We start from the raw sequence: 24,475 nt of genomic DNA, 5'->3' as shown, positions 1-24,475 counted from the left end.
CCAAAGAGGTTTTTAGACAGTACTACTGGAATATTTTTAAGGTTGGAAATCAAATATACTGTGACAGATTTATCATTTGGCTGAAGAGGCTAATATCTGTCATACAATTAATAATACTGCTTAATCTGATTTTCACCGTTGGCATTTTTTTAATCAAAGACACTCCTTTCATTTAAACTTTTTGTACATTTGAATATTTATAATGAGGTTTTAATGTGCTTCTGTTCCCAGTTAGACGTTGAAGATATGACTGATGAGTCTGTGTGAAGTGGCTGTATTGGATATAATTAAAATGTGCTGTCTCTCTGTTCAAGGACCAAACATAAAAAAAAAAAAAATGATAATAATAACTAAATGATTGGATTCATCCTGAGAATAATTGACTCTTATTTATGTGAGCTCACATCTTCACATTGGTCATAAAGAAAACTCTGATGTCTTCTTTGCTGCTAGCCCTGTTTTGAAATTTGAAATTAATTGTTTTATCTGTGTGTTCAAATTCAGAACCAGTTACAAAAAAGCCATATCTAAATTCTCCTACTGCAGTTGATCATGTTTATTCATATCCAGAACCACAGTCTAATGCATTTGTTAGAACACAAAGAAGTTTAATAAATAAGATTACATTCAGGTGAGTCACAGCCTTATTGAACTGCTGTGTGAACAATATTTACAGTATATTTCTACAAAATACTGATTAAGGAACACTGCTGGAACATCAAAACCACTGAAAAGTCACCAGAAAATGAATATGTCCTCATCATTTACTCACCCTCAGATCCAAATCAGTATGACTTCTGGCTAACTAATCTCTAAGCTGCACTTCTTCTATGAAGAAAGCACATTGTTGTCAGACTTCATGAAAGCACCATAAAAGTCCATTCAAGCACAACACTACAGGAAACTCAAAAGTTTTCTAAAGCCATGCAGTAGCTTTAAGCTGTTATTTAATGTAACTCCTGTAGTCCCTGTGCATGGCTGCAAAAGAATATAACACCAAGTTATTGTATTAAATAGTTATTCTTTAAAACCTTTAATGCCATTGATATGTGATCCTCAAATGGCGTGAAAATCAAATGGGTTAGGAACAACACGAAAGTGAGTAAATGATCACACAATTTTCAATTTTGGGTGAACTGTTCCTCCTAAAAAAGAATTTATTTCCTCCCTCTCTCTCTCTCTCTCTCTCTCTCTCTCACACACACACACAGATTCACATACATTTAAGAAAAAGTGCTAATTCTAAATTTATATTTGTTTACTGTTTAAAGTATGGTTTGTAACTTCATATGATACTACGATAAAAGGTGCTGACTTGGCAAAAGTTAAGACATAGTCAACAGATCATATGCTGTATTTCATTAAAGTGTATTTATCTGATCTTCCTGTTAAAATTCTGAAATGACCAGGGGCTTTTTGGTTATTCAGATATTCACTATATTTGTCCCAAATGCTTGATCTGAAAACATAAAGGCTGAAATTATAACTGACTTTTTTTTTAATTAGATTTCAAACAATTTTTAAAATTTGGCAGGAGAAACATAACTCACACAAGTGTCATACATTCCTTATTTCTGTGAGGATTCTCCTTCCATCATTCCTCCATTGCCTCCACTTTTATTTATACATACTTGAAACAGACTTCAGTTTCAAGTAACAAAGTGATCTACAGCTTGTGAGTACATTTTTAGCAATTTTTTTCTTTTTGGGTGAACTGTTCCTTTAGGCATACACATGTTAATGACTCCTAAGACTCCAGAGAATAAGCAGTTTGGAGAAGAGATGGATATAAATACCTCCTTTATCAAAGACAGCTACAGGTCAAGCATTACTTTTGTAAAGATACAGATTTTAAACTTAAGGGACTGTAGATTATCCATGGCTAACGTATCTGAGATCTGCACCACACCTGTAAAAATCATATGAAATGATTCCTTAGCTTATGTTATCTTATTGTTCTGTCCATGACGCTTATACGAACTGCATGTATTCCAACTTTCTCTCATGTAGTAGAGGACTGCGTCACACTCTTCTGGCTGCTGGTGCTCCTCATTGCACCCGTTCCTGAATGGCTCTTAGACCTCCATTGCCTCTTACAGCCGCAGTGTGATGCCATAAGACAGCGCTGCATGAGATCCCGGAACAGATGACCAGCGAAAAACATGTAGATCCAGGGGTTACAGCAGCTGTTGAGACTGGCCAGAAGCATCGCAATAATGAACGCCATAGCTATTAGAAACAAGACATAAAAAGTTAGCAACATACAGGTTATGTGACTATTAGACACGATGATTATATATCTATGCAGTCTCCACACTATAGATAGATAGATAATTCTTATAAGGTTTCATAATGCTACTGGCCAGTAAATTGAAATGTACTGTAGGCAACATCAACTATGGTCATTTAAATCTGTGTATTCATTACACGGTCGATATTCTGAAAATCCTCATTGAAACAGAGACAGCAAGATGCCAGTTCCTTTTGGGTCAAGATGTGCAGACTGAGTCATTTTCCAAAAAAAAAAAAAAAAAAAAAAAAAAATTAATGATTAGTGATAAGGTTTTGTGTTGTATCTGTCTCTGTCTCTAAAATAAGTATTAAATAAGGTTACATGATGGACTGATGATGTGCACCTTGGTACATTAAAATAATTGTTCATAAAAAATGAAAATTGGTCCATTTTGCAGCTTGAAACCATGGTCACTATGACCTGTCATTAGGGAAAATAGTGCAGAGTACATGCAGATTCTTAATAAAAATACTTTTGTTTTCCACAGAAAAAAAAATACAGATTTTAAAAGATATAAGAAATCACAAAATGTCAATTTTTGAATTAACTGCTTGACGTAAGATTTTAATATCTAATTTGATCTCTATTGTCCTTTCAGTGCCTTATTGCTGAAACTCCAATTATATTGAATTTGATTATTTCAGACTTATTGTTCTAATATATAAGAACATTGTGTTTTAGCTATGATGGTCATTATATAATATTTTTCATAAGGTTAAAGTCCAGACCTCTCATTTGTTTGATTAAACAGGGTTTGAAATATCTGTACTATTTGCTTGTAAATTACAGTGACATCAAAAAGTCTAAGACCACTAGTCAAATTGTGTCTAAAAATCTATTGTGCGTTTCTATCATCCATTCCTTTAAAAAAAATAATAAAAACAATTTTAAATAGTTTTTGTTTTATTTATTTTTTCCAAATAACTTTTTTTTTTTCAAGTTTTAAGTTCAAAATATATTTTGATTCCAAATTTTCCGTGTAGTCTTTCTTTTGCAGCCCACTGTATACACATTTCGCATTTATCTTGATGAAGTAACCTTTTATTGTGGAGGAGTACTAATGAGCAGGGGTGGGAAAGGAAATGTGTAGCAGATGGATTCCTTGCAGTTGTCTTCATTTGGGCCTTGTGGGTTTGATAACAGCACAGGACCTCCTCACAAATTATGTTATGAAATTACATGGAAATGACACTCCTTTAGATCAAGACAGGATAAAGGAGAACCATTTGATATCATGCTACATTTACTTTACCAAAACTACCAAAGGGTGTCTGAACTGCTATTCAGACTCTCGTTTCATCTGTCTCTGTCTGTATTTTACTCTGAGAAATGTTTTTGCGTTAATGCAACAATCAATTTATAAAGTTAAAAACAGATGACTATAGAGGAACACAAAACGAATGGAGAGCATAAAATGATTTAGGTACAATTTTATCTATGCCTGGATTAAGGTATAGCTTAAATTACACAAGACCCTTCTGTACATGAAACAGCTTGTTTTATTGCCATAATAGATTTCTCATTCTTTTAAACTCATAGACCAGAAAGTTAAATAACCTGCAGATTAAGGACATGAGTTGTTTTTATTACTGTTTGAGGGTATGATCAGGGCCTGCCTTCATGGGCCAACAAAAGTATCCTAGTCTCCCAGGGATCCAAATTTCCACGGTCTTATATATTATACACACTCACTCACACACACACACACACACACACACATATGTGTGTGTGTGTGTTTATGTATATATATATATATATATATATATATATATATATATATAAAAAAACACACACAAACACACAAACACACACACACATATGTATATGTTTTTAGTTTATATATTTTGCATTTGGTATTAAATTGTAAAATATTAATATCAAGTAACAATAAACTTCTTTTGTGAATTATATTGCTTGAGAAGTTAAGGGAATTAAAAATGTTTATGCACTTGTATTATAGGTTACACGTTATGGCATATTCATCCACAAATATTTAACATCCTGTATTACCTTCTCTTGGAGCCAATGGATCCCAGGCGGACCACATCTGTACAAAGAAAAACGGCGTCCAGCATATGATATAAGCCAGGACGATCACAAAAGTCATTTTCACCGTCCTGATCTTAGCTTTGGAGATCAACTTGACGCTGCTGACGCGGGAGAGCGCGGTGCCCTTGGCTGGCCGCGGGGTCAAGGACAGACACTGGTCGCGTCGGGTCTTCAGCTTAAAGTTTTGCCATATTTTATAACTTATAAGTCCATAACAAACGCTTAAAATGGCTACAGGAATGATGTAGATTGTGAGACTAATCCACGTGACATAAGCCTTTGCGCCCCAGGGCTGAACAAAATCCCCCCAGCAGTCAAAGACCCCGTCGCCCACCTCTCTGAGGGAGAAGATGTACACCTGTGGCAAACTGAAGAGCAGGCTTATAATCCAAGAGGCCAGCACGAAAAAACGGTCCTTTCGACGGCGCAGGGATCTCAGAGGCTGCCATATAGCCAAACATCTGTCGATAGACATCAGCACGAGCATGTAAGTGGATGCAAACATGCCAACCACCTGTAGGTACTTCACCAGGCGGCACAAAAAGTCCGGTCCATAAAAGCGAAAGGTGATGTCCCAGATAAGTTGAGGGAGAACTTGAAAAACCGCCACCACCAGGTCAGCTATGCTCAAGTGTTTCATAAAATAGTACATCCGCGACTGAACGTGTTTACTCGTCTGGATGGCCACAAGGACACACAGGTTGCCGGCGAGCGCCAGCAGCAGAATCAACACCAGGACGGTTACTTCGACTTTCGCCACTTCTTCGTTGCGCTTCAGAGGGTTTACGGTTTGGTTCAATCCTCTGCTGTCGTTTGCCTTGCTTGAATTTGCCCAGGAGTCGTTGAAGGGCCAGAAAATCGTTTCTTTCAGCAGGCTCTCCATTGTGCGTAAAATGCGCGTCTGAGCGCGCTGTTGTGGCGGTGTTCTGACGACTCACGCGCTATATATCCTTACATATGTGTGGAAAGATGCCGTTAGGACGTGCATTTAGCACCATATGTTGATGATAAAAAAATAGGTCCCATTCACTGCAAAATAAAAATGAAAGAATTTCAAGACGTTGTTTTTTTTTCTTCTTCTTCTTTTTCGTTTAAGTAATTTTCAAAACGCATTTTTGAGGTTCGTCTTGTGCTATCTATTTATCGCAGTGAGCGAACAAATCACTAGCTTGTACGTGATATATTTGACATATGAAAAGTTATAATAACACCAGTGTAGTTGTCAAGTTTTTTCAATGTTCTGACTGAATCTGAATTCAGGATCTGTTGCTATGGTTACCTCTTCGAACGTGATTACTGTTCGCGCGCGTCTAATTCGCCCTGACTAACTTTCATGGTTAATTAAATATTTGAAACTTCAATTAAAAATTGCACATTTGTTAACAGTATACTTAATAAAAAAAAAAAATTAATCAGCGTTTATTATTTTTTCACAGAGCATAACCAATAATAAACAATATATTAACCGTGTTTAATTGTAATTTAAAATACCAATAGCAGTTGGATATATATAATATGTATTAAAATAGTTCATTTCAAATATTCAAAATATTCATTCTATTGTGACAATTACAGTTTTAAAAAACACTTACCCTAAATGTATTTCGAGAGAGATCCATTCTGTATGTCTTTGGTTTAAAATGAAGGTATCACTGATGTATAGCGTTGACTTTCTCCTATGAGTGCTCGGATAAATAAGATCTGTTTTGTCTGATCTAATATCGAAGAGAGTTATGTTATGTGTGGGTTGGGTGGGTGGATTTGTCCTGGCCTGCACTTACACATTTCTGCCACTGAGTGCCATGGTGCTGTGCTGGAATATTGAATGTATTTTACCATGATGATATTTATAGAAACAATCAACAGCTAGTGTGCGGCCCAGTAGGAGAGAACGGGTCTAGTTGTCAAAAGCAATTTAAGCTAGCTGCAGATTTCCATTGTGGCAACTAAACCCATATACTATGACAACATGCCCCAATAGCAAGTTCATTGTGTGTCAAATGAACTTTAGCCCATCTTCTTTTTCTGCGCAATAATGGTGGAAAAGTGCAAACGCTTACCTATGTAGAAAAAAATATAAAATAAATAAATAAATATTGAAAATAGACAAAGCTTTGTTTTTTCATTGTGCAGTGAATGGGTGCCGTCAGAATGAGAGTCCAAACAGCTGATTAAAACAAAAACTCCTGAAGTTAAAGACATCTTAATGATACATTTATTACAAAGACACAGCTTTTCACTTGACAAGAAGTTAACTGATGGACTGGAGTGGTGTGGATTACTTGTGGATTATTGTGTTGTTTTTATCAGCTGTTTGGACTCTCATTCTGATGGCACCCATTCACTGCAGAGGATCCATTTTGGTGAGCAAGTGATGTAATGTAATGCTAAATTCCTCCACATCTATTCAGATAAAAAACAAAACAAAACAACAAAAAAAAAAACTCATCCACAATTTGAATGGCCTAAGGGAATCCAAATAATAATAATAATAATAAATAAATAAATAAATAAACTTATAATTGCTTATCATCCTTTTCATGTCCTTGAATTTCCATTGCACTAAATATTTGTTTCCACTGTTTGTGACTAACACTGACATGGCTGGCTTCTTTTAGGGGCAACATCCCGCCCCATACACTTAATGCCCTGTCAGGTGCAGTAAGGAGTCTGCCAGCTGAAAATAAATCCGTTTTAGATTGCATGGACTGGGAGAAGTGTTGCACTTTCCACTGTTTACTTGGGTCAGACTTTGCCACTGCCAATTCAGCCACTGATTAACCGTTCATACATATTGATTAAAATATTTCTTTTGACAATCAAGTTGTTTTTTATTGGTGGTTTTGGATGCTGATTTTGTTTTTTTTTGAAAGACGAGCAGCTGAATGTAAAAGCAGGGAGAAAAAAATGTCCTGAGAAACATGTCTGGTTGGGTTTCTGGAGCAATAAATAAATATTTATTTAACAATGTAACTCCATTATGATTATTTAGCATAGTTTTAGAAGCTGAGCATTGTTTTTGCACTGAGAACACAAATTCAGAGTTCACACACAAACAGTTTCTTTCAAATGAAAGATGTAACTCACTATGCTTTGTCTGGAATCCACAGGAAACCACAAAATAAACGTTCTTTACTTGCCATGTTAGTGAAATTACAAATACAATATACATAACCAATTCAAGCAATTTGAAATTATTATGAGTTACACTGAGAATAGTAATTATGATCTCACTCTCGCTATGAGCCTTGACAAGGGGAACACATATAAATAAAACCACTGTTTAGCACTACCTATGATTGGACCATCATCCTCAGTGCCCTATTGAAAAGACCAGGTTAGACCCAGCACAAAGGAAGTAAACTGATTAAAAAGGCTGGTGGGAACCCCAACATATGCTGGTCACCAACTACATACTGTGTTTTCAACAGGATATCTTCAATGCACAGTTAAAGACAGCAAGCTGACATGAAACAACTCTGTTTTGGTCGGGAGAGAGCTTTAACACCATTTAAATGCACTATTTTTTTTTCATACTATGAAAGTCATTACAATGGCTACCGTCAACTGTTTGATATAAAGGAATAAATTACATTTTAAAATATATTAATCAGTTATCAGTTATAAATTGTAAGAATATTTCATAATATTGCCAATTTAATGTTTTTTTTGTTGTTGTTTTTCTAGGTGAGCATAAGAGATTTCGGTTGCACTTTATTTTACAGTACGTGTACTTACATGTACTTATAGTGTTCTTACAGTGTATTTATCTAAGAAAGTTATGGTAATACAAGGTAACTACATGGGGTAGGGTTAGGTTTAGGGGTAGGTTCAGGATTAGTACCTAGTTATTACATAGTTATTGTAATTACTTTAATAAGTACATAGTATGTACATGAGGAACAGGACTGTAAAATAAAGTGCTACCGAGATTTCTTTTAAAAACATTTGATCTTATCAACACTGACTTGAACTGTATTTTGCTGGTGAATTTAGACAAATCACCCCTGACTTTTTGCTGCAGTCAAAAATGTATCTTTTCAAATCATGTGCTACCAAATCCTACACATTTTCACCTCTATTTGAAAATAAATTGAAAAGAACAGAACAGCTTAAAGTAAAATACAAAACATGCAAACCACTTCCTTGACATTCAGATTATGTAAAACTTGACATTGTGTTAAATCATTTTAGCTAATGCTTTTAATGCTTAGAAAAATAGCAGACAAAATTTAATAGGATTTTCTCAGCAAACTGATGAGAAATGAAAAATTGGTTTGTTTACATTGGTTAATGCCAAGATTTATAGGCCTTGTTAGTCTAAATCTTCCTGCATACAAAAAGTGCATGTACTGCAATCAGGATTTGCCCTAGGCAACAGCTGTTTGGGGAAACCACTCGTCTCAGAGGAAAAAGATTTTTCCTGTAGATAAAGAGGTTGAGTCTGCAATAGTGCAGGAGTTGTGTGAACCATTCTGCACGTTCGTCCCTTTCTTATCCCCACAGCTTCACATGTCAAAACCAGTTTTCATAAAAATGGAATATTTGTCAAATGGAGCAATATGGCTTTTAAATGCTCTATAAATGGATACAAATGCAAACCCAGATGCAGAGAACTAAGAAACTGTTGTATATTCCTGTTTATGAGAGTTGTTTATTGCTGTAGAGAGTGAATACTAATCAATGTAATGGTAGGTACACATGCTGCGCTCAATCCACTGCACCGACAAAGAGAAAATAGACAGGACAAGACGTCAACACAGGATAATTGCACCTGCATGACTATAATCTACTGAGTCCTTTAGGTTCCTGATAGCCATAATTTCCTAGAACTTTACGTAGCAAACACATTCAAGAGATAAAAGACACAATGGGAGTGATTTTCAAAGATCAAACTGCTGCAAGCCTTGATGATTCAGTTCAGTACATTTCTATCAATGAATCTGTTATCATCTGATCCAGAATGGTTTGGTAAAGCTTGTATCTCACATGTGAATGAAACTGACTTCAAAACATTGGTTGCAATCTGCCCTCCGTTTACAGGATGGAAAAAACATTAGTGACCAATCACATTGTAGGCAGCACATTTTTCAGTCACTATATATTCCAAGACCCAATTCAAAGCCACTGCACCACAGGAAACAAACAGTTTTCCCATAGGAAGCAGCCCTCATCACCTGAACTATATACCTGCATAAAAACAGCTGCACTTTGATCATAAGAAATCAGCACCTGCATACAGAATCATTCAAATACATTCAGACATCCAACAGCCCACATGCTTGCATATGTGACAATGCTGACATGGACACAGTAAAATATGTGAATATTCTTAAATTCAAGGAAAAAATAAAATGGTCACATAAGCACAGTTTAAAACTATAACTGTATACTACAACTATAAAACAAAAGATATTGTTTCTTTCTTGTTGACAAACTTTTTAATAGGAGTGGTCCTAAAGTACAAAAATCACTAAGAAAAAACCTGCAGCATTGTGTTTGAAGGTTTTTTTTTTTTTGTTTTTTTTTTGCAAATGCCACCTGTTTATTAAAAGATGTTATATAAAATATATTAAATAAACTATCAAATTATATTAAATATATTTATTTCAACTAAACTCTTTTACCATACTATACCATATGTACTATATGTATTAATATCGGGCTATATTTAATATAGTAATAATGCTGAATATTGAACATATGCTATTGTATGTACTTTTGTATATGTATTCTACATTGTGATCTAGCTAAAATAAGCTGCTGACAGAGTAAAAATTATTATTTTTGCAAAATGACAAATAAGCTTCTTATTGTACTCTGACTACATTGGCAGAAATTTTGGGTGCAATAAACTGCCGTTTTCAAGAAGGTCTAAATCACTGGCCATAAAAGCTCCTAAATCACATTAACTTAGAGAGAAAACATCTAACCTGCTGCTGAACACTCTGTGAAAAGAACATATACCTGATTAAATTAGTGTTTTACATTTTCTGAAGAATCCTGACTAATGTTAGAGCCTAACCCTAACCCTAACCATCAGTGGGATGTATTCAGATCATACAAAAATGTCTGAATGAACCTGTACAAATTAGGCACCATTGTCAAAATGTAAAATAGTTACGAACTGCCATGAGAGCGTGCTGTAAAATTCATAAATCTGAGAACTTAAAAAGTAACAGCAAATCTCTCCTCAATAAGCTGCATGATTTGAAATATCGTTCATGATCGGTGAGGGAGCAGTTACACACCAAAGTTTAATACTTAAAATAAAGGGCTTTGAAATATCTCAAGCAAGGTCCACTAATGACAGCAATAAAGCCCATTGAATTTTCAGAATCAAAGCAATCAGATTCTGTGGTCTGTATACTGCTGGGCCAAATCTGTTCTTCGTTGTCCCTTTTAGCTCTGGTTTATGTCTAAGCTTGCAAGATTATTAAAAGAGAAAACATCAGGAATGAAATTTTACCAAGCTAGTGTGATTAAACAACACAATATGTCATGGGAAAAGTGTCATGCATTCATCATATTTGAGAAACTCTGCTGAAGCTGGACAGGACAGATCCATCTGGGCCTCATTTCATGTGTGTGGATTTCTGTTTGGGGTTTGAGAAGGCATCTGGTGTGTTCTGTTTTAAATTGTACAGTATGTACATTACTGTCACAAAGCTACTGGATCAAGTAATGTGAAAACAAAAACAACTAAGCGCCCCCGTTTCTAAATTTTAAGGTGAAAATTTGGTGGTTTATATATTACTATATTTTTTTTTTGATTTGTAAATGTTCAAAAATTTAAAAAAATAAATTAGCCAATATAAATGAGACATATTTAACATACTTTAATATACTTACTATTAATATAAATGCTCTTCTTTTGAACTTTCTATTCATTTAACATACTTTAATATACTTACTATTAATATAAATGCTCTTCTTTTGAACTTTCTATTCATAAAAAAAATCCTGGAAAAAAATGTTTTGTAATGTTTGTACACACTCTTGTGTTTAACTGAATAAGCTTTGCAGATGATAAAAATCCAGAGAGAAATAAGGAATGAGGAGAATTTGACCTTTCCAAAAACATTTTACATCATCTTCATAATCCTGATGGGTTTAAGTAGTTTTTACTCTACAAATCATAAATCAGTCAGTTAGATAAATGTAGCCTTCAGTAAAATCAGCCAGCAAAACCAACAAACTACCTGAAAAGAGAAACATTTATACTTGAAAAAGCTTGTGGAAGCCCCATGATAAATGTCATTTTGAGAAATTAAGTTTCTGATTGAGTGTAATGCACAGATCTGAAGCTGAAACACATACTGTGCTTATTGGATTAAGCTTAAAGCTTAGCAGAGACCGTTCAATGGGTGTGAGAGTTCAACTAGTGCACCAGAGCTGTGTTGATGTGCGAGTGAGCAGTAAAAGCAGTAGATGGTGTCCACGTGCAGACTTTCACACCTGTGTACTTCTATACACAATTACGCTCATTCTCCAAGGAACAGGACAATCAGCGTCCATTTTCCTATAATGGATAGTCAATTTTAGCCGCTTTTTTCTCTCTCCCCACAATATATAAAAAAACACAATGCTCCTTGTAAATACCAAAGTATTAGTCAAAATGCAATCACTGAATCAGAGCTGCAAGATTTTTATGGTAATGTGTCTCCGTATACTGACAGAAAATGTTTTCCTAATTAATCTCACTATTGTTACAGACTGCTCTCAGGTGACCCATACAACTCAAGAGTTTTAATATATACATCATTTTGTGGACAATCCAAACTCAGATTTGATTTTTGAGGTTTTGTCAGAAAACAAGCATACCATCTTTCCATAAATTAACAAAAACTCCTTTCCATGCAGTTTCTCCAAGTAAATGTCTGGCATAAGAGTGCATTTGTAATCTTAATAGAGTTTCTGCATTTATTTGACACATCTGTGCCACTTATTTTCACCTGGTCAACATTCTTTTTAATTTGTTGAAAGAAGAAACATGAGCAGCCACTAGCATTTGCTCAGAGTAATGGTGGACAGTCATCTCATCTGGCCATCTTAAGTGCTGTAATCTGTTTAAGATCCATAAATGTGTTTCCTAACTCACAGGAAGAGGTAACAGTCTGACCTTTTGCAAATGCTATCTTTAGCTGCAGGTAATACTTTCCAAAGAAGGAGGGTTTAAAAATAAATAAGTATTATACATACATACATACTGTACAGAGAGAGAGAGAGAGAGAGAGAGAGAGAGAGAGAATTTGGTTACGTATTGCAACTTAGTAAAAAAAATACAGCATTATTCTGAAAATATGAGAAAATATTAATATTATTTATTTGCCTTTTTTTATAATATAATAATTAATACATGTTTATTAAATAACCATTAAAATGTGTATATATATATATATATATATATATATATATATATATATATATATATATATATAAGTATCAGTATAATCAAAATTTAAAACTTAAATATTTTTGATTTAGGAAACCTGTCTGAAAAAAATCATTACTTTTGCAGTTCTGACTGTTGCCACTAGGGGAAAGAAAACACCACACACCTTTAGAGCAGAGTTTGCTTCACTGTTTCTTTTCTGGCCTTTTGTTTATGGAGAGATCATTTATCCAGGAAAGCCATCTGACTTTCATACCCTTAGTATGATGGTTGAGAACCCAAAAGGTCAGCAAAAAATTATATGGGTAGGTAATCTTAAATACAATATTGGGAAGGAGCATATGAAATATGGCTTTGCTGTGGTCAACACTCCTTAAATCCCCCCAAAAAACTTGTGTAAAGATCACCACAGTATAAACTTTGAGTCCGTGCTTAGTCAATGTCGGGCTAATCCACAAAACTGGCTAGAGACCAGATCTGAAGCTGAACACTGTCACCTGAATAAAATCAGACTTCACTTTGATTATTAAAGCTTTCATGTCCATTTAGACCTTGCAAGCATTTGCATTTTTACATGTACCTCATACCACAGGCCTCCAATTAGATTTCAGGCCACTTTTTTAGTTTGTATTACAGAAACAATGAGACATGGAATCAGCCTCTTTATTTCCTGCCAAGTATCTCAAATGAAAATCAATACCGATTCTCTTGTACTTGTCTACAGAGAAACTAAATCAATCTTCTTGGAGATTAATCATCTGAGATTTGCATCAGACATTTAGACAAACAGACTTCAAGCAGAGACAACACTTTCTAGCAGTTGGAATGTATTGGAAAGGAAATTATGTGACGTGTGGCCAAGTGTGGTGTCCCATACTTGGAATATGTGCTCTACATTTAACCCCTCCATGAGCACACACCCAGCAGTGAGTAGTGAACAAACATGCACATACACACACACCGTGAACACACACCCAGAGCAGTAAGACTTGCTCAAGGGTCTCAGCTCAGTCGTGGTATTGATAGTGAAGAGAGCACTGGATATTCAATTCCCCCACCTGCAATCCCTGCCGGACCTGAGACTCCAACCCCGCAAGCTTCGGGTTACAAGTCCGACTCTCTATCCATTAGGCCACGACTGCCCCAAAAATGTAGATGTGTGTTCCGACTTTATATATATTAGTAATCGACTGCCCCAAAAATGTAGATGTGTGTATTTCTGTCGGAGTCTAACAATGACAGAAGTAATATATCTTCATTGGAGGAAAGCATTTGTAGTTGTTGCAAATACTGATTTGAAGCATCTAATCAACAGCCAACAAACAACTAGTTGGAAACAAATAACTGGTTGATTCTATACTGAGTTGTCAAAAATTCCTGCTTAAACTTGCTATTCTGTTTATTAGATGTGATTCAGGTTCCTCCTTTAATTTTAAGTCCAATTATAAGCACAATTGCTCAGAAAAGTAATAGCTTGACTCCTCATCAAACATAATTTGAGATATCATAGCACAAACAGTGCCGAATAAGCATGCACCAAAGCACTATTTGAATAGAGTTTCATTCAATGTTAAACTTACAAATTCCTAAATTTGACATCCCTCATTGGCTGCCACCCACATAGAAATGCATTGCTGGTTCTTTAATCATAAACAACAAAGCAGTTGATTGATTTTAGACCTAAAAAGGAAGTAAAATCTCATATACATTTAGCACCTGTGCAGTTCAATATTGAAATTAGCTGTGCTGTTCTGACTACTCCCTGCTGTGAACAGACTGTTCCTTGGAGAGTTCCCAAGCCTTTCTAATGCACAAACAATTAACATCAGAAAGACTTCTGAAGGCACTCTGAGAATCTGCTTATTTGCTGAAACCTGATATACTGGTATAAGACAATGTGTGGGAATTGATAAGAGAATAGATTCAAGGCCAAGGCCAAGCCCAGGTTGCAAATTACCTCAGTTTACAGTATTGGAATTAGAAACATATCTTTCAAAATTATTAGTTTACCAGAACTGAAAATTTGCTGAAAACTTACTCACTCTCAAGCCATCCAAGTTGGGTTTCTTTATTGGAGCAGATTTAGAGAAATGTAGCATTACATCACTTTCTCACCAATGGATCCTCTGCAGCAAATGGGTGCCGTCAGAATGAGAGTTCAAACAGCTGAAAAACATCACAATAACCCAAAAGTAATCTACACAACTCTGGTCCATCAGTTAATGTCTTATATATAATATATAAAGCTACAGGTTTATTATAAACAAACCCATCAGAAAGACTTTTTTAACTTCAAAATGGTCATGTGGATTACTTGTGGATTTCTGTGATGTTTTTATCAGCTGTTTGGACTCATCTTGAAGGCATTACAGAATATATTGTTTTACACCTGTATTTAGAGTGTCCTCATGTAACCTAAGATGAGGCACAGAGGTAAAATGTGAAACTATGAAAATCCCACCAAGGAGCTTCTCATTCAAGATTATTTACATAAGCATTGAAGGGCAGAGGATAAATTGCCCCATTTGAACATGATACATAAATATTTTGAAGCTCTACAATGGATAAAGGCAGAGATGGTTGTTGAGACCTGCTGGAGCCTGGGAAATACATCTTGGCAGATGAAGGCTTCACAGCCAAGGGGATTTTTTTTTTTTTTTTTTTTTTCAATGGTAGAGCAATACTTATTATAAATGGGTTTAAAAGAACCCCAGAGTATACAGAAAATACATAGAATAAACAGCCAAGATGAGGCTTTTTTGAATAAGGGTCAATTTTGTATCTTATAATTATACTTTACAGTAAAGAAAAACTCACATTTGTCCATCTAAGTTCATTGTGCAAGTGAATAAGAGAATCATTTGCCACTGTGATATTTTCACTTCCAAACATGGTTCATTTGTGTAAGTGAGCCTTTTTTGTTCAGCATAAATTCAATCCACACTCAAATCACTTTTGATAAGTATAACAAATCAGTCATGTCACTGCCATCTGCCAGCGGGATTTTGGACATGGTGGTCTGATGATTTACACTATTGAAGAGATGTATCAAAAGATCTGATTGATATGTGTGTTTGGATTCAGGGCCAGCTTTAAACTGTTTAAAAGTTGTGTAAAACATTTTTGTCATCATCACATTTGATTCATGCAATTTATCAGTTAGATTGCCAAAGGCCAGTTTGATGACTCACTCTTCCCGATGAGACATGCTTCACTAAGTGTGAGATGAAGCCAAACTTACTTCAACAAAAGACATTTCTGACAGCTCTGGTTCAATTACAAGTGAAAAATGTTACCTGGAAACCAAACAACACTGGGATGGCTATGTCTGCTAGCAGTCAAAACAAGCTAGTATTCTTTAGATAGCAAAAAATGTTTCTAGAATCTGGTTTTCATTTTTAAATATCAAGACCGAAATATTATTTTCTTGTAAAATGTACTCTATAATCTTTTACAGCTTTGAAACACTTTTTCTTTTATTTATATTTAACTGCTACCCATGAGACTACAGGGTATAAAATAAAGTAAAATAAAATAAATAAAATAAATTAAATTAAATTAAATTAAATGAAATTAAATTAAATAAAATAAAATAAAATAATTAAATAAAATAAAAAATAAAATAAAAAATTAAATTAAAATTAATTAAATTAAATAAATTACATTAAATTAAATTAAATTAAATTAAATTAAATTAAATTAAATAATAAAGCGTCCTGGCACAGAGCAGCATTGATCAGCCTAATCAGCCCCTTAATCCATGTTAGGGGAAAGATTTTACAAAATTGGCATGCTCTTCCCAAAAGAAAAAAGGGGGGACACTGATTTTTGTCTTCCCATACTACACTGTACTCCTCCCATGATCTTTTTAATCTTTTGGGCTTAGCGACACACCCATTTTTTTCTTTCATTTTTGGCTGAAAGACATTGTCTCAATGACTAAGTCTGTATTAAGTAATATGATGTAATGCATTAAGATTGGATGTACAGACTCCAGTCTAACAATTATTACTTCCTGCATGGTTTCAAAGATAAAGAACTAGAAAATAGCTTCTTGCTGTTTACATTTGAGGGAAAGGCAATCAATACAAACAGAATTGTTCTAGAATACTGTAAGGCTAAAACATAACCATCATGAGGCATGTTTTGTAACAGACGGTTTGGCAAGACATATTTGATATCTAAAAGCTTGTTTTGCTCTGAATGATTGCTTCAAAAGTGGTGCTATAGTGTTTGCAACTGTAATTCACTACAAACCTAAGGTGAATTTGAGCAGCCACAGACTGTACACCATCAATTTAGTGCTGCAAACAGTCCATTTATATTACTTTGTTGTGTCATTTAACAGACTCAAAAAAATTAAAAGACAGTTCCTTTTTGCACCCCCAAGGGTGCAATGACATTAGGGGGCAAGAACTGGTAGGCATGCACACATATTGTGATGGGGGCACTAACAAAATGTAACATAACTTAACATAAAAAATAAAATAACCATGGTGCCAGTATCAGCAAATTTGCCAGGTGACCAAGGACAATTGCTAAACACTATAATTAAAAACACAAGTACACTCGTTAGTGTACTAGCACATATTCAGTGAGGTGCAGAGCAAGTAATCCTGTACCTCGGAGGCTGTTCGTCCTTTGTAGTGCAGTAAAGATAACCTTGCATGCAACCCTTACGCTGTGCAAATAGACGCAGCGTTCATGTTTCTCTTCTTGCTAATTGGTCTCAGCTGCAGATGCTATCATCCAAGATGTTCTGTTGTCAACAACTGGGGCTGAATATTAATGAAACTAAATAATGTCCAGGGCTAATTTAAAATGTTATCATATGCAGCATAGTATAGTTTATTCATAAATTAGCATTTTTGCACAGTATGTGAGTCCTACAGTAATTGGCTTGTTCCCTGAGGAAGTGTTTGCTTATCATTGGAGGAAAATAAGTTGCTTACACCACATTGAATTTTTTTTTTTTTTTTTTTTTTTTTTTTTTTAATGACATACAGACTGTTAATTAGTAAATTTTCAACTTTTCTGGCAAGGTAAAATTAATTTTGAGACTAAGACACATTGATGTCAAATTTAGAAATGGGCAAACATTTTAAGATGCTAAGTTTTTGTTTAGGATCATAATTTAAATGAATAGTTCACCCAAAAATGAAAACTCTATCATCATTTACTCACCCTCATGTTATCGCAAACCTGTAAGACTTTCTTTCTTCTGTGGAAAATAAATGAACATATTCTGAAGAATGCTGGCAACCAGACAGTTTCAGTTCTTATTGATGAAACTCTTTGATACAACATTTGTCAAAATGTATTCTTCTACATTCCATAGAAGAAAAAAGTCATACAGATTTGGAACGACATGATAGTTAGTAAACTATGACAGAATTTTCATTTTTAGGTGAACTATGCATTGAAAGTCTTTAAAAACAACTACAACAACAAAAAAACTACTGGACATTTCCACTGTTACAGCCCTGAAAAAATAGAAACTAGAATGGACCCAGTTGTGGAGAATTTGCCATTTGGAATATTTAATTCTGATTGGTCAGTCTTGGCATTCAGTCATCAAATATCTCTTAATTGAGAATTTCCACATTTGACACTGTTGATTTACAGTCTTTAATTTATTTATGCATTTTTGCCAGAGAATGCATTAAGCATTACAATTAATACGCTGGGGATGTATTACTGGCATGTGCAATTACTGATGGCAGTAGAATACATAATTTGTCTAATTATATTTGGTATGTATGTAGAAACTGTTACCATTAAAATGCAAATGGTCTTTCTTACCTTTTATAATCTGAAGAACCTTCTTTCACTACAAAGAACCTTTTGTGAAACAGCAAGATTTTTTCAGATGTTAAAGGTTCTTTATGGAACCATTTAGACAAAAAAAAAAAAAAAAAGTTCTTCTATGGCATTGTGAACCATCTTTATTTGTATGAGTGTATGTGAAACATGGGAAGAAGAATTAACAGATATCTGATTTTCTTTTACAAGCTGGAGACAACCAACAACCTGAATTTACATGTCCTAATTTTTTGAAAAGGAATTTATAAAGCATATTGGACACATTAATATATAACATCAGTGGTTGCTAAAATGTTCTCTCTCTCTCTCTCTCTCTCTCTCTCTATTTGTTTCTCTCTCTCTATTTTTAATACCAGGGCTTAGTAAAATAATTACCAAGGAATATAAGGAATAAATTGAAAAACACTATTAAATCCTACACAATTTGACTTTTAATCTCAGCAGACAAACTACATACACAGAGAGAAATATGTATCAGCATTGTTTGCAAGTTACTTTTGTAAACTGAACTAAACCCTTAAGAAGTCAGACATTAAAAAACATTAAAAGACATTAAAAGCATATTAAAACTAGATGTCTTAACATATTTCCATTATGCTCAAATCATGCACAATTACTTCAGCATAACAAATTAAACTTGCTATGCTATGAATCTCTTGCTAATGAATATTTTATATACAATAAGTATGGTAAATTGGATAAATAGTAAGATCAAATTGTCTACTTTAGAATGTCGGTAAAATAAACACATGCCGCAGTATTCTGCCACAGCCTGTTTAACAGCTTAAAGAGGGTATTACTTAAATAATTCATGGTCACCAAGAATAGCTGAATGATGCATCTTCACATTCACTATTCAAATGTGTTAAAGCAATTGTCTGAATATCAATCAACCAGATTCCATTTTCAATGTGTTTGTCTCTTCTGTCAAAGCAATCTTACTGAGGCCATTCTTCAAAAGCACAACATAAATACAAAAATATCTTTAGAGAATTTTAAAACTTTGACACCTAGCATAGTGTACTATTATGCAAATCGTGCATTGTTGAAAAGTTAAATTATATGTCATTATGCATTTGTCATCATATATAATTTAATCTCCCTTATTATCACACTTTTCAGAAAATGTATAATTTATCATCAGTCAGATCCTAAGCATTTTTCATTTTGTGTTGCAAAGAGGTTTATCGGATATTGTATGCATAAAGTAATGTTTTGTATCCTATCTGACTATTTCTTTGCATTCTAGTGTCATAGCAAAAGTTGAATATAGTGAGCAAAACCAATGAACAAGTGCACACTGTGCCCTAGATTTTTAATGAAAACTTCATCTTCCATTTGCAGGTTTCAAACAGGTTGAGTGGAAATGTGCTAGAAGAGTAGAGCTGGGTCTGTCATTTCTCTTTCCCATCCCATGGCATCAAGATTATCTTGTAATATTAATTAAATATCGCAATGAATGGGAAAACAGCAGGGAACTCACTGAATTTTTTAGCTCAGTCACACACATATAACATGAATCCTACTTAACCCATACGAAAGTGGCTTCTAAATGCTAATGTGGCACTCATCTTCCATTTTCACTTGTAATTTAGCATCTCATGCACTTCTAAAAAGCCTATTTAATATCTGGATTCCACTGAGAAAACCTTATACGCCACTATTGGGTCATATTGTAACAAAAAAAAAGCATCTCCATTTTTACATCCCAAATCTCCATCTACAGCATATAAAAGGAAATTTTAAGACATGTTAAAGTACAATTTTAAGATATTGAAAATTCTTTTAGTGACACCGGAGAAAAAGGCTATTTATTAATCCATACTTTGAAGCCATTTGTATATTCTTTCTAAATGCATCACATTTTGCTCTGTTACTTAAATGTGTTTATTTATTTTTTTATTATTATTATTATTACATCTGTGCTCTTTACTGGTTCTCTCCAGTGGTTTGAAAAAAAAAAATCATGATTAAATAATGTAAATAAATAAGTAATCCACAGCTAGTGCTGTGATTCAGAAGAGAATCCTTCATCTGACTCATGAAGTCAATACTTACTTTACTTTTTCTTCTCTGGCAATACCACAGATTTTAACCTGAGATGTGAGTGTTCAACAATCAACTTCAAATGTCAAGAGCCTATCTCTCCTCTTCTGCAAATACTCTACGTCATGCATAACCTTCAGTCATATTGTCAAAGTGTGACTCATATGTCTTTCTAAAGCACTTCTCAATAATCTGCACATTTCCAACCTGCTGTTCGACGCTCCACTTGCCTTTATCTTGATTTTTAAGGACAACACCCCAAATGGATACCACTGCGCCCACAAGAATCTCAAGACATCTTACAGATGATTCAAAATGTCTTATGTCGATGGATGTCATGCAAATTGTGTAGGCTTATATATAGTATACTAAATATGTAGTACTTCATTATATGACTTGTTTTATCTGCTGTTAGTGTCTGAGCATGTTTGCCATTCTCAAACATGAGCGTGAGGTCATTCACAACCTGCTCCCCTCCCTCATAATCCCTCATTAATTACAAAAAATAACTTATTGAGTGAGCTAAAGTCTGCACTCTGCAGTTATCAGTTTTCATTCATCTGCAACTGTTCATTTATCAAATCTAATTAAAATGATCACAAGCATACACATAAACCAAGAGATCATCATACTGATACAGAAAGAAATGTCTACACTACACCTCAATTTATTGCAATCGTTTGTCTTTGGAGATGTAAAATGGTTTAAAATGTGGATTAATGTAACTCCACTGATAAAAGTGCAATGCAGTGTTTATGGTAACTTAATCAATTTCAAAAATATCAAGTCTCAAAACTGAACTGCAATGGCCAGAGTGGTCAACACCGCAGGTTAATTTAGTGTGACTAAATAAAATTACAGAAATAATAATATACAAATATAATTATATATTACAAATATAAATATTTTCAAATTATATGATATCTTAAAAATGAATTAGCCTACATATCATACAAAATTAAAAATAATTATTCAGCATGAAACAAATTCATGTCCATTTAAAATTTTACATTTTAAATTAAATTTTTGTACTAAGAAATTATGTTCTGTCAATTACATGCATACATACAGTACATACACATATAAAATATATAATTATTTATTTACAAAATATATGTACTTTAATTGATCGACGGCCCTACAAACCATAGCATTCAAACTCTTACTCACTTTGAAGTAATCAGAGTAATGAAGAACACGCTTCAGATGTTTAAACTACAAGCAGATCACATCAGATACTGATCTGAATGTCATGATTACCCATCTGCTATTCACTTAAACCACATCAAGCTGCTCACAATGCTTTCTAGATTTCAAATCCTGTTTTACCCTATCAGTTGTGCTCAGACACATTGAATGTAAAGATGTAAAGATCAAACGAGAAGTTTGTGTGGTATAAACCATGGTAAACTGAGCAAGAAGAGACTTTGCTTGATCTCAAAGGTCAGCGCTGACACCGCATATCCAAATTAATTCCAGTGCTTGACCTTACAACATGCTGCTTCATTGGTGCATAAAGGCAATCAAGTCAAATTATTCTGAAGGAATGGAGATATTCATATGGAAAATCATGGAGCTCAGACAGCTGGACATCCCTGAATGGTGGCCAAGGTCTTGGTCCAGTTCATCACTACTGTAATTGACTTTTGAGCTGGAGCAACAGTTGAGCAGAAATAACATCTATTACCTATATAGAATTTTTTTTTTTTTTTTTTTTTGTAGACATTTCAGAGTGTTTACTGGGCATACTGAAACAGCAAGGGGAAATTAAACAAAAGAACTGATTGTTGTCTATGCAGCAAACAGAAGTATTCACTTTAAACTTATCTATTTAGCTATGAGCCAGTTTAGCAGATTTAGGCTAAGATAAGTAGGTTCTAAAACTGACAAAGCTTGCCTTGATTGAAACGTTTCATCTGTTTTTTGTTATTCCTCCTGCCCTTGAAGTGTGTAAAATCCAGAACTGCATCACATCCTGATTTATTATTCCTTATCTATTAAACAGAAAGTTTTGATTTCAATTCGAAGCCCTTAAAATGAACAACAACAAACAGTCTATGGTTAGGCTAGATTTTATAAAACAGACTATATAGATTTTTTTAAAAACATTAAATATGGATTATTAAAAAAACTACTGCTACTACCACTTAAAATATATCAGTGTAAGTAAAAAAATCTAATTAAATAATAATAGTAATGATAAATAATAGTAATAATAATAATTATTATTTGTGGGAATTTATTGAACATTTGCAGAATGAGCTGTGACATAAAATGCAGCAGATGGTTAAAAAAAAAACCCATGTAAAGCTTCACTGGTAAATAAAAAAAAATATGTGCAAATTATAAATTGCTTGCAAATAAATTATTTGGTCTCAAACATAAATACTATTAAAGGGCCATCAATGGAGAAAGATGTTTTCCGTGTGCATAATGTAATACAGTAATACAAACAGTTCCAGTATTTACCAGCAGGGGCTGACTGAACCATGCTAACCAGCCAAACCCTGACCCTCTTTTTCTGCCCTCTCTATAATCTACTCTATATAGGCAAAAGACAATAAATAAATGAATAAATAAACTAAGCAAAAACAAAGATTTGCTTGGGAACGTTACTTTGACAAGGCGAATAAGTGAACACGAGTGAAAGCATTGATGTGATGTGACCGACTTAAGTAAGTGACCACAGTGGGAAACACAATAATAAACAGGCATGAAGAATAAATGCACTTAAAACATAAACCTAAAATAATCTTAAAACACTCATCAAATTGCTGTCCATTGAAAATGAACAAATAATGAGTATTTTACAGAAAATGAATCAAAATATATTGCTTGTGGACATAATTGACTTGCTACTTTGTGCTTGAATATATTTTAAAGATATGATGCCAAATCCAGTGATGTGTTCTTCCTCGAAAGAGCTAATTTAAAACACATCTTTATTTCTAGTGAATAAAGAGTCAACCAAAAGAACTCTGAAGTTCTCTGACAAATGCTTTATGAAATGCACCGGAGGGAACATTTCAAAAAATATCCTCCATCCATCTGTGTCTGTTAACAATACGAAGATGGTACTTTGAAATAAACAGATTGCCTCAGATGTATCTAAAATACCCCCTGCCTTGTCTCTGTTTCACCAAGAAAGAAATCAGTTAATAAGCTTTATTCTAATACATGGTTGATATTTATGAGAAGCGTTTAGCAACAGTCTAATTGTTAAAATTCTTAGAATCTGTTGAAAACCTAGTGCGTTTTTGACTTACTGCAAGATGGCCTTATTTGTGAAAGGTATATAAAAGTCTACATGTGGTCAAAACATGATGCTCTCTCACATTCAGGCAAACCCTTACCAAAAAGTAGTATACTTCAAGTTTATTTTATTAAGTATACTTAAGTAAAGTTCAAGTATATTTAGACTTTTTGTAAGTATAAGTCAAGTATTACATGTGGATGTCATTTATATAATTTTAAGTATATTTCTGAGGAGTACATAAAGCCCATTTCTGAGAAGTACATAAAAAGTAAACTAAAAGCATACTTTCCTATTTTTAGTTTAAAAGAAGTATACTAATAGCACACTTGAATAAACTTCTTTTTGTAAGGGAAAACCACCAACCCCAACGGTCGATCATCATTCCCACATCCTAATATCACCCTGTCAAATTGATAAAACATGACAGTGTGTATTTAGACACTTTGTGTGCACAAAGATTTGTTTTAAATAAACTGCAGGGCCTGCCCTCCCAGCTAAGCTCTCCTCAGACCAGATTTTGATCCTTTTTGCACTGCTCCTGTGAGGTAATGCCCCACAGATCTGACTGTAGTTTCCACGCTCCATTTTGTAATTCATTTTCATGAGATTTCAG

At 34.1% G+C, this 24,475-nt stretch overlaps 1 protein-coding gene across 1 annotated transcript; it reads right to left on the bottom strand.

Annotated features, from left to right (window-relative positions):
- Positions 1 to 541: 541 nt before the first annotated feature.
- On the bottom strand, positions 542 to 6,047 carry LOC109085250 (isotocin receptor-like). The gene is made up of 3 exons (XM_019099868.2): positions 5,935 to 6,047; positions 4,304 to 5,371; positions 542 to 2,229 (listed from the first exon to the last, which is right to left on the bottom strand). The coding sequence occupies exons 2-3, from the start codon at positions 5,223 to 5,225 to the stop codon at positions 2,003 to 2,005; spliced, it is 1,149 nt and encodes a 382-aa protein (XP_018955413.1). The 5' UTR covers positions 5,226 to 5,371; positions 5,935 to 6,047; the 3' UTR covers positions 542 to 2,002.
- Between the last annotated feature and the right edge of the window lie 18,428 nt (positions 6,048 to 24,475).

The sequence above is a fragment of the Cyprinus carpio genome, chromosome B6, assembly GCF_018340385.1.
Source record: "Cyprinus carpio isolate SPL01 chromosome B6, ASM1834038v1, whole genome shotgun sequence".
NCBI lineage: Eukaryota > Metazoa > Chordata > Actinopteri > Cypriniformes > Cyprinidae > Cyprinus > Cyprinus carpio.
Note: the sequence above shows the minus strand (reverse complement) of the source record. Positions and strands in the feature narration are given on the sequence as shown.